Source organism: Stegodyphus dumicola, chromosome 9 (assembly GCF_044657685.1).
Source record: "Stegodyphus dumicola isolate Sdum_Otavi_A_Nest chromosome 9, ASM4465768v1".
Taxonomy (NCBI): domain Eukaryota; kingdom Metazoa; phylum Arthropoda; class Arachnida; order Araneae; family Eresidae; genus Stegodyphus; species Stegodyphus dumicola.
In genome coordinates this window covers 190,429,217-190,441,527 of record NC_140776.1, presented here as the reverse complement: position 1 = coordinate 190,441,527, position 12,311 = coordinate 190,429,217, and the positions used below count along the sequence as shown (strand labels likewise).

General features: G+C 36.6%; 1 protein-coding gene across 1 annotated transcript in view; it reads left to right on the top strand.

Moving 5' to 3' along the window:
- LOC146995595 (uncharacterized) overlaps positions 1 to 12,311 on the top strand; it is a 169,624-nt gene that overhangs the window by 550 nt on the left and 156,763 nt on the right. Inside the window, exon 2 of the mRNA XM_085824480.1 lies at positions 7,411 to 7,533. Coding sequence (XP_085680606.1) covers positions 7,411 to 7,533 — 123 coding nt within the window. The remainder of the gene's footprint in view (positions 1 to 7,410; positions 7,534 to 12,311) is intronic.

Sequence of the window (12,311 nt, the reverse complement as noted above, 5' to 3'; positions counted from 1 at the left end):
ATTAAGCAATTATTTCTTCCTCAGCATGCATATCTGTCAGTCGCAAATTTGTGTTGCAAGTTTTTGCCTACTACGATGCATAACTAGAATGTAGGTAACTCATTGGATGACTGTCAAAAGGTTAACACACTAACCTCACAAGAATACGTGCATCTCCGCAAACACTTTGATAGTATTGTGGTTTTTGCTTTGGGGATTTCATCATTTTAGCTCAGTAGGACAGGAACAAGTATGGGGGGGGGCACCATGACATCGCCATTGACAAAAATGGTATAGACCTCCCGTGCACTAACCTTTCTAGAGAACCGTTCCCACTGCGGGGAACACAAGTGCCCTTTTCAGGCATTTATTTAAGATCTTATAAAAAGGCTACATTTTTAGTATATTTTTACATCTATGAATACATTGAATAGATGGTAACATTGCTGTACTTGAAGTTTTACATTGGAGCTGGATTGCATACATTATTGATTGATTATAGTGGATTTAAGTCATATTTACGTTGGTTAGTGGTTGTAGTGGTATTGCAGTGTTTTTACAGTGGCTTTTGGATTATATTGAGTGCACTTAGCAGCTCACGGTTTTGGATTATATTGAGTGCACTTAGCAGCTCACAGTTTTGGATTATATTGAGTGCACTTAGCAGCTCACAGTTTTGGATTATATTGAGTGCACTTAGCAGCTCACAAGTATAAAAAATTATTCATGATTTCGTAATTGTTGCACTGTGTTAATATAATATTTATGGTAATTTGTATTTAGGTGATATTGAGTTCATATTAGTAGTAAATAGTTCACTGTCTCTGGTGATGGGTATGCTATTTTTGTGCTTTTATTGTTATTGAAGGCACTCCTTATATGGAGAAGTGCTGTGGAAATAATGCATTGATGAATGTCACCTCTGATGAAACTGAGTTTGTATTCACTTAATCACTCAAACACCGAATCACTGAGTGGTGCTGAGCAGTTAGTCACCATTAGTAATACTTTGAGTTCATAATCATGATAATCACTGAAACATTGGCCGGGACACTATTCTTTGAATTGGTGGAACATGGTATCAGTGGGATTCTGAGTACTATGTCACATGAAGCAGTGGATTACTGATTTTTGATATTATCCATTGCTTTGCATCGTTTGTGAAGCAATGGATCCGTGGAAACTTGAGAAACTGGGGCATTGAGCCACATTGAGTAATGTTGTGCATCTTGTTTGATGTTCCTTTTTTTTTTTTTTTTTTTTTTTTTTTTAGGGCTGGCGCAGCTCTAGATCATGTTGACGTAGCTTGTCAATTAGTTCTTTAATGTTATTATAGGAATATCGATGTTTAATTGAACCTTTGGAATTCTACTCCTGATTGACTGGGGTGTTGTACATGATGAATTGATGTTAGTGGGCATTATAGAAGGTAATGATTTGGATCACCCCTCTCCCCACATACAGACACATCTGATGTAGAGGGATTTCTTTTGCTAAAATATGTGGGGAAGGGGCTGTGGCCGGAGATAATACTGTGACAGGTAAAAATTGGATATGGTGCCATTCTCGTCTATCTGTGGTAGAAGGCTGTGCGTGCATCTGCCTGTTATTCCTTGTGACCATTATAGTTTCCATTCTGTTAAGCATGCTGTTTTAATTTCTATTTTAGGGCCGATTGTGGCCATGGCATGTTTATTTCATCTCCAAGCTGTTCCATTGTGGCTTGCTTTGGCGAGGAAATCGGCTCTCTCATTGCCTTCACAATTGCTGTGCGCTCTTGTCCAGGTGATGATAAAGATTTTGTTTCTGGAGGTGATGGTATCTTGTATTTCTTCTGCAACTCCTGAGGTGGTGCATGAATTTTTAATCGCATATATTGATGATCGACTGTCTGTCACTATGTGGATATTATTGGTTTGTTCTTGTAGGAGATAGTTGATACTGAATTGAGTTCTGCCTGATATACACTATTGTCAGCTCTTAGGTGGCTTTGAAATTCAAAGTAGGGTCTATTTCTTGTTCTTATGGTGGTGCTGCAGCCATCTGTGAGGCAACGAGATTGGTGTCTTGAAGGTGGCTGAATCAGATTACATCTTAAGTTTTTGAGAGTCTTGGCTGGGTGAGTTTGATATTTCTTTGGCTTGTATTCATATTGATCAGGACAGAATACCTTGTCTTGGAGGGTTGCTGGTTTTTTCAATTGTAGTATGGTAGTTGTGGTGGCTTCTATTTCTGCTTCTATTGTGAGTGGTGTCACTTCCGCCAGGACTTGGAGTGTGTTTGTGGATGTTGTTTGAAAAGCTCTTGTAATATTTAATAGGGCGTTAGATGGAATTTAATAATTTTTGTTTTCTTGAAGTCATGGAGTCTGCCCATATGGCTGCCATGTAGTTGACTGTCTTGTTAATTATGTTTTTAAGGAGTAGCTTCATTATATGATGGTTGAGCCCCCACTGGTATCCTTCCATGGGTTTGAGAGATTTTCCAGTTTTTGCAGTGGTGGTACGCTTTTCTCAAAGGTGTGGAATCCATGTGAACTTGTGGTCAGTGGTGAGTCCCAGATATTTTATGGTGCAAACACATTTGATTTTGTGGATGTCAGTTTTGATAATTGGGGTTCTTGTTTTATTGTGGCCAGGTTTAGGAATTATTAGAGCTTGAGAGTTTGAGAGATTTGAAATTGGATCTGTTTACAGAGAGTACTGAAGATGGAAAGCATTTTGTTGCAGTTATCCTGTAGGAAGTCTCTTGTTCCATTGATCACAAATGCCACATTGTCGGCGAATGCTATAATTCTTGCATGGTAAGGCCACTGGTGTTGGATTATCTCGTTGAAGGGTACAGGTGATATCCCAGAGAAATTTTAGCTCAGCAGTGGATCACACACTGCAGTGTTCATTATATTCAGTGAAACCTTGGACCTGGTTTTCTGCAGTTCTGGAGCCTAATGTGGCTTAAGGCACTCACTACACAGATACATAGATAGCATGTGTAGTTTAGCATAGTAAGAAATAAGATGCGTTTATTAACTCTACCCTTTAATTATTTATTCTTAGTGAGAATAGAAGCAGTTATTACAGTGAGCACATATTGTGAGGAAGCATTCATCATGTAGTGGAATATATCAGTTACCAATTACCACAGACTAAATTTATTATTGTTTCCAATTGCCAGATTTTACATCTAATGGATTATTAACATAATAAATGCACAATAACAAAAGTGCAGCAGGAAAGTGCTCGTTCAGCCAAACGATAAAGTTACAAGTATGGAACAGGTATCATGTGTCGATTTTAGCCTTCTCATTTTAGGACTTCATTGCAAAGATAGATTACCTGTAATAAACTTTTTTAAATGAATAAAATTCGATGACTTCAGAAAAAGAACGCAAGTCGTTTATTTTTCCATCAAATCATATCGCATAATCTACCAGTTGTTGCTGGGCAACAATCCTATGTTGCCATCTTATGAAAATTAAAATGTACAGACATTTAAGATAAGAAGAGGAAACATATAGGACACTACACATTCCTTTCCCAGTGAAAATGATTAGGAGACATAATTCTTTAAATGGGGGGAAAACCTGAACGTCCTTCCACTGCTTGTGGTATGGTTGTGATTGACACGGAGGTTTGCAATGTGTGAGCGGATCTGGATAATCCATCTGCCTGTGGGTTTCAAGAGGCTGCTCATCATTGTCTTTTATGGTAAAACATGGTTTTCAACATATCAACTGAAATTCTTTTAACGGTTCCATTAATTTCAATGCCAAAATACTTTGGTGCTCGGTGTCAGTGGCATAGCGAAGGGAGGCAAAGGGGTGTATGACACCCTGGGCGCTGCTCGCAGCGGGGCGCCAAATAGTCTCCAAACAAGATTTTCAGTTTTTATTTAGTTTTATTTCAGTTTTTATTTTACAGAAAATTTCAGTTTTTATTTCGATCGATTTCTGGAAAATATATTTAAAATTAATAATTATTGCAATATAATTAATTACTTATTTTCTTGATTTGTCTGATAAAATGTGTAATAAAATGTTTGCAGTGCTTCAACCAAATATTTCCACATACAAAACATTCTTTCTGACCACTTTATTTCTCTCTAAGAGATATATTTTTCTTTTTTTAAAATGAAATGCACATATAACTCATGTTTTTTTATTTTAAAACAATAACACGACCTTGTCCCGAATTTCTCAAACATATCCCGTTTCCAAAAACCGATTCCATAATCTGGAAATGACATTTTGGGAAACTCGTAAAGCTTCCGCTACAATGGATTGCATTTGACTATTCTGGAAACAGCTCATGGTCTTCCTGGTTACCGATTCAACTAAGTCATCTTGCTGAGAGATCGTATATTCACTGGGACAAAGCATTCAATACGTGCCGGTTGTTTTTAGTCTCCTACTAAAAAGGAATGCTACAGGTCGCTCCTTATCTAAAATGCATAGTTTCCGACGTTACAGACTAAATTTGCATATTCCCAACTTTGCAAACGTTATAATTTTCCTTTATAATATCTTCTATTTCCTTTTGTTAAAAAGGTTGTCGATTACATGGTTGTTTAATACCGAACTCGCAATGTTCCATAATTCTTTAGAACAGCGAATGTCTGCAAGATGTTATTCCGTAATAGAAAAGAAACTGAACCTAAAACTCCACTACAGATCTATGAAGAAAATGTTTTTCCAAACCAAAGTGTAGCACTTCAAATACTCCTTACTATTTCATTCTGAAATGTTTTGTTATTATCTATGTTTTAACTGTATTTTTTGGGGGGTAGACAAAAAGGTATTTACCCCGGGTGCCAGTTATGCTCGCTACACCACTGCTCGGTGTTTGACAACATAAGGCCAAAGATAAACTGGATTTAGTGACCGCGTTATTGTAGACGAACATGTAGCAATTCAAAATGCATTTTGAAATGAATACACTTGAATATCCATGGGTAGTCTTTGGAGAAGATTTCATGTTACAGATTATACTTTGTACAGTTTCATGTTATGAATAATACTTTGCACTAACTCTGAGTGTGTGACATTAGGCATCATGGTGACGAATTCTCCAAGTAAACAGAGGGCACTTGAATAAAGAAGCTCTGCTGAAGAGTATCCTGTATCTTCTTTCAGTGCAGAGCATAATCCCAGAAGAACCAAGGGTAAAGTGTCTACTCAAGATTGTTCTTTGTTGTAAATGAGATTTTCAAGCCCAATTAGTCCATATGATCTTGAGTTGGTCCATCTTGAGTTGTCACCCAATTAATCCATACGATTGTGGATGGTATGCAGCTGTTTTGGATTTTTGAAAACTGAAGTATTTGCTCAAAGATGAGAAGAGTTGACTTCCAAACTGACATCCTTGATGAGAAGTAATATGCTGTGGTATTCCAAAACAAGAAATCCAGGTTGAGATCATCCCCTTTGCAATTGTTTCCGCTAATTGATCTGCCATAGGAAGAGCTTCAACCCGTCTTGAAAAACTATCAATCATCGTTAGTAAATGTCTGAAACCTTGACATGAAGGTAAGGATCCAACAAAACCAATGTGAACGTGTTGAAAACATTCAGGTGGAATGTTGAAGTCCATAACAGCCAACTTTGTATGTCTTTGAACCTTAGATCATTGGCATTCCATGCATTCCTTACACTATAACTGACTGTTATTACTAAAACATAGTCTTATCATTAAATATCATTAAAATAAAAATACTTCCTTCACTCATCAAAGATACCGAGCAATCCAGAAAAACTAAAGACAAAACTTGCTCCCTTACCTGGGTAGTGTGATGTTGAATCTGAATAAAAACTCTAAGAAGTTGATTTATCTAATTATATTCTCTCTACACTACAAAATATATACATTTTTTAACAACTGTCGGGAAATTTTTCTCGCCCCGAAAGTTATTACACATCTTAATCAGTTCACGTCACGAAGGTCGAAAGGGAAAAACCCTTTTTTTCTTTCTACTTCAATGACAGCCAGCGCCATCTGTGTCTCGTACATCAAAATGAAGATATTTGTGTTTAATGTTTGAATGATGTATTTCACAACAACTGACAATCCTTATTGAAATTTGCCCACATGAATCTTTTCATGATTAATATTCTTGTGCTTCTAATCCCTGTATGAGATAGGGTAGGAATAGAGGAAAATATTTGTCTGCGAAAGTTTGAGGGGATGTATGGGCGGTTACTGTTTGCAGAGACATCGCAGAAAATCAATTTGTCAGTGCCTGAATGGGAATCTGAACCATTCTTAGCCTCCGGTTGTTTCTTAAAATTTTTAACTCTTCATCATCTTAAAATTCTGCACTAGTTGCATAATCAGTTGGAGACGGTATTAATTCTGGAAAGAGCATCTGCAACAACACTTCCTTCTGCATTGACAAAGCAAATATTTGTTGAAAATTGAGCAATATAACTCTATTGTCTTGCTTGTCTGGGAGAGGCTTTGTCTAAATGCTGTTGAAAAGCGAAGGTGATAGGTTTGTGGGTTATAGAAATGTTGAAATTGGCAAAGTATAAAGTTGGTCATGGGCACGAGTGCTTTTGCCCTTGGGCTTGTAGCAAGTAATGCCAACCCATTTCTTGCCTCAACCCTTTCTAGAAGAAAGATCTTCATTGAACTCCTTACATTTTACATAATATACAGCATACAACATAATCATAATACAAACAACTGCATGTAAATATAGCTAAGATAATCAGAAGCAAAAGTTTTTTTAAAAAAGATTGTTATTAGATTTATGCTTTTATTATTTTTTGTGCTGCTGTTATTTTTAATTTTATAAACATGTTTCAAGAAGCACAGATTCTTACCGCACATAAAGTTCGATATCACTTAAAATGTGATGGCTGTGGTCTAATCAGCTGATGCAATTTTTAAAAATATTTAATCTAAAATTCTTCATTCTTTCAAATTTCATTCTAAAGTATTCAGCTTGTTTCTTGTTTACTAATGTAAATTATTAGCTTGACTTAAGTCTTCCATTGTATATTGCAATTATTGTATAAAGATTTATATATTTAAAAATAATATAATTGGTTTGTAAAATATATTAAATAATTTTCGTATATTTTTCCTCTTATTTTATGATTTCTTTCTTACTACACGATATAGCTTTATATCAAGAAAGAATTATGAATTTTATCAATAATTTTTCGTAATTAATAGGATCTTAATGATGCTGGTGTGTGGCCAATGCATATTTGCCTATCTGCTTCCTTTCACCTTAACTTTCCTTTCATGGACTAGCTTTAAAATTTTATTGAGCCTTGGCTTTTAGTTTGAAAATCGTGGAAAATTATGCTGGGCTAATTTTTCTATTAGATTTTTGTAGTCTGAGAAATATTTTGAGGAAATAAAACATTATTACTAGTGTACACAGTTAAAAAAAATTGCTTTTATATCAAGAAATTTGTAATTACAGCACGGGAGGAACACATGCAGGAAGAAGACGCACAGGAGGAAGACACGTGGGAAGAGGACACATCTGAAGAAGAGGTGTTGGAGGAAGAATGCGTGTCTTCCATAGAAGACATGCAACAAGCAGGTTAGCATATTTCTGTTTTGAGAATCTGATAAAAGAGTACTCAGTCTTGTTTGGTGTGAAACACTCATGCTATGCACTGTCATCATGAAAGTTTGAGTTATCTGAAACTATTAATTATCTTTAAACATCAAGTGGATTTTATATTTTGTAAATAGTATTCATAACTATTATTGATCCTGCAGCTACAGCTGCATTTTAAATGTATGTGAAAATATGTATCTAAAAATTTATTTTCATAAAAATACTTGCTAAACTCTCATTTTATTGCAGGTGCATATGATCGTACTTGTCCGTGGTTTTTTCAATAGCATTAGCCAAATGATTACATTAAATTGTTAAAAAATTAACTTAGTAATTTTTTATCTTTTTTAAAGGTTTTTATTTCATTAGGAATATCAAAATTCTGCAAATTTTTTTTTCCACTGGGGTGACTGTATCTCCTTCGATGTTGATGAATCAGCATTCAAATAAAAAACAGCATAACTAAATTAAGAGTCCACACGTAGACGGACGCTAGAATATATTTAAAACAACATTAAAAATTACAATTCAAATTTTGTCTCTCAAGAATACATCGTTAGCATGTCATGGGATACGTCATTCTCACCACTCGTTTGAAGTGCATTTTAGTTAGAGAAGAGTTGAGTTGCAGTGTGCTTCTCACAAACGATAACTATGAACAACATTTTAAAGGCCCTGCTTTTAACACTCCACCTTTTGAGTTTTGGGAACATTGATCTGGGACTTAACACCTTTTTGTCCATAACGTGAGGGAAGTTGAACAACACGTCTAGTTGTTACAAGATGGTAATTGGGATTCCTTTGGTTCACAGAAGGCTCTCCTTCTAACATAACATTCTCCACATTGGCGACCATCCAGTTCTAAAGACAGTCTTTTGATGGGTGTAGTCACAAGTCCTGCTTTAATTTTAATTTTGGCAGTTGTAGCTTACTTCATCTTTGCTGGTGTAAATCGATAATATTCTCCCTAAACGCCCTCCCTAAACTTTTGAGGTTATCAGTCCATATTAATACAATATCTCCTATGTTAGGGACATAAACTCAGTTTCGAGCTATTGTCCTTTGGTGCAATTGTCCCATATATTCATTTCGAAAACTGACTCAAAGATCAGGCATCAGATTTTTTCTGTAAACCAATCTGTTTTTCAACTCTTCGATAGTAGTTTTTATTTGATCAAAATCAGTTGCATTACTTAGGCGATTCTCTTCCAAAAAATAGATCAGGTGTTAATGGATGTAAGTCCTCTGGATCTTCACTATATAGATTAGAGGTCTAGCATTTCGTTAGTTTTCACAGTTACAGAGAATGGTTTCCATTTCATTTTCTTTAGAGATGCTCGTCCTAAAACTATTTTCAGAATTTGCTGGAGAAGAACCCATCAACCTCTTTCAAAAGCCACCCTACCATGGGGCTGCTGGAGGAATGAATTTCCAGGTAGCAAGATAAATAGATATTTTTAATCTTTTCAGATCGTTTTCTTTAGAGATGCTCGTCTTAAAACTTTTTTCAGAATTTGCTGGAGAAGAACCCATCAACCTCTTTCAAAAGCCACCCTACCATGGGGCTGCTGGAGGAATGAATTTCCAGGTAGCAAGATAAATAGATATTTTTAATCTTTTCAGATCGTCATTTTTCAATAAATTTTCAGCTCCTGTAAAGTTAGTTGCTTTGTCTGAGTATATCACTAAAGGGCGACCACGACGAGCTATGAATCTTCTAAGTGCCAATAAGAAATTGTCTGTTGACAGAGAAGTCAGAAGTTCTAAATGTACTGCTCTATAAAGTGCGCAGGTTAAAATTAGGATCCATACTTTCTTTCTTTCAGTAGTAATGGACATGTTACGTCCACTCCAATAATTTCGAAAATGCATGCATTTTTTACACGATCTTCAGGAAGCATCCCTGCTGAAATATCAAGGGATTTGACTCTAAATATTTGACAAACAATGATTGTTGCTTTTATACTTCGTCTGCTTTTCCGTATCCAATAATTTTCCCTCAAAGCTACTATTAGTGACTGTACTCCACGATGACCAAGTTCTTGATGTTTAGACAGAATCAGACACTTGACTACATGATGATCAGATGGTAGAACAATCGGGACTCTGAAATTTTCATCGTCGTCTCTCAAAAGGAGTTTTGTTTTAATTCTCAAAATTCCTTCAGCGTTTGTAAATGTCGACAATGATTTTAGATGGCTGAGTTTTCTCACTATAGAAACAGTCTTCTTGAACTTTTTTCAAAATTGTAATTTCAGCTTCTTTAAGCTCTTCAGTAGATAGTTCTCCTGAAATTTTGTTAGGTGTCTTAGAATTCCTATAAAACCTATATATTCAGCTAGTAATTCTATTTATTTTCTCATAGGAGGGTATATGGTTATAATAATTTCCATTACTCTGATTCATGTGAGACACTGCAGTTTTCTTCTTTTCTGCATTTACCATATATTCGTCAGGTGACAGATCATAATATGGCCATTTATCTTTAGAATATCTAAGCCGGGGAGGTCCTTCGTGCCATTTTGCTTTAGTAGCAACTTTAGTATTTTAGGCTTTTACTAAGCAACCTCTTGATGATATGTCAGCAGAATTTTGAGTTCCAGGAACAAACTTCCATTTATTGGATTCTGATAGAGTTCTAATTTCATTTACATGATTAGATATAAACGGTTGCCAAGGGCCTTCTCTTTGGATCCAGTACAGTGCGTCCATGGAATCAGACCAGTAGACAAGTCTGCTGAAGGTCCAAATACCTTCAACATTTTCAGGAATGAAAAGTTTTCTCGCTCTCATAAATCATCGCACTAACTGGAGAATTAGCTTTTGACATGTTGGTGGGTGCTTTTGTTTCCTTAAAAGTCTCAAGCTGTGTCCAAGGGGAAAACAGGCTTCCATTCAGAAGTTAGAATAGTTTTTTAAGGCATAATTATTATTAAAATAAAATTTTTCTGTTGAAATTGCGGTTCACTTGCAGAAAAGAAGTGCCACAGCCCTTCCATTTTCAAGATTTCGGCTAAAATAATGATTTATCTCAAAAACTGAGAAGTACTGGAGTCAGGCTCTGGTGGGCTCTGGCTCAATTTAAGCTCTGCTCGTTAATAATTCTCCCGCACAGTCAACTCCAATGAGTAAATGGATTTCATCCAAATTATTTTCGCATAGACAAGATTTATAGTTTATAACCATATCACTTATTAAAAAAACAAGATCTTTTAATTGGTTTAAGCAGTGCAAATCATTCAACTTACAGAAGAACAGAAGCACATTTTTTTCGTCTAAAATAATTCACAATTAAAGCTTCCATCTATATTTGTAAGTTTAATGCGATACTTTTGGTGCTTTTCTGTGTGCATAATTCCTCCGAATAAACCATAACTCGGAAGCTGTCATGAGACGGGACTTTTTGTTTTTTAATTGTGCGGCAGCCAGCCTGGAATTAGTAAATGTATCTGGGTGTGGTATTGGGGAGTTACGAAAGTGCATTTCTGTTTTTTTCTTTAGCCATTAACTGTTTGTGCAAAACGCCAATTAGATCATTAATAGAATACTCATCTCCTAGTTCTTTATTAAATTCGAATATTAAGTCACTTGGTAATGCCTTGAGCTGTTTTTTTGGTCATGCTTGGCCTCTCAAGTCCCCAGATCTCAATCCTTGTGATTATTTGTTGTGGGGTTATCTAAAATTGCAAGTCTACTCCTGTCCGATCTCATTAGGGATGTTAAAAGACAACACCCCATGGCTATTTGACATTATGTGCACTCAGGAATAGAACCTCTGCTCCAAGTCTTAGATCCTCCCTTGCTGCAGCCACTGGAAGGTTGGTGTCAATGTCAACTGTACATAGAAGGCTTCACGGAGGTGGTCTGTATGAGAGGCGAATAATCATTTGCGTGCCACTCAAGTCACGCCATAGCAGGGACCGTTTGCAGTGTGCATGACAAAATGTCCACTGGACGTTTGAGCAATGGAGGACTATTCTCTTTACGGATGAGTCCAGGTTTAGTCTAGAATGCGATAGTAGGCATTATTTGATATGGAGAGAACCTGGAACCCATTATTATCCGTCAAACATCCGTGAAAAGAGATGCATACGGAAGAAGCAGTGTCTGTGTTTGGGGTGGCATCTCTTTGGGTGGACGCACAGACATCCATGTTTTTCCAAGGGGAACCATAAATGCTCATTTTTATAGAGATGACATCCTTGATGATTATGTGTGCCCATATGCCGGGGCAATAGGTGATGCTTTCCTGTTACAGGATGACAAAGCAAGACCACACGGGGCTTGCATCGTATATGATTATATTCAACAGGAAACAATTTTGCGCATGGAGTGGCCAGCTCGATCCCTGGACTTGAATCATATTGAGCACGTTTAGGATGCTTTAGGGAGACGTCTAGCTGCTCTCAATCTGCCCCCTCAGACCCTTGTTGCGCTTGCAACTGCTTTGCAAGAGCAGTGGCTCTCGCTTCCTATGGAACTGATAGACTGCGTAATTGAAAGCATCACACATCGCTGTATTGCTTCTAGAGGCGATCATATTCCATATTGAAGGTATAGCAAACTGATATCTTCGATTTGTTCATTTTATATATCCCCGGGCTTGAATCATATTGAGCACGTTTGGATTGCTTTAGGGAGACATGTAGCTGCTCTCAATCCGCCCCCTTAGACCCTTGCCGCACTTGCAACTGCTTTGCAAGAGCAATGGCTCTCGCTTCCTATGGAACTGATAGACCGCATAATTGAAAGCATCA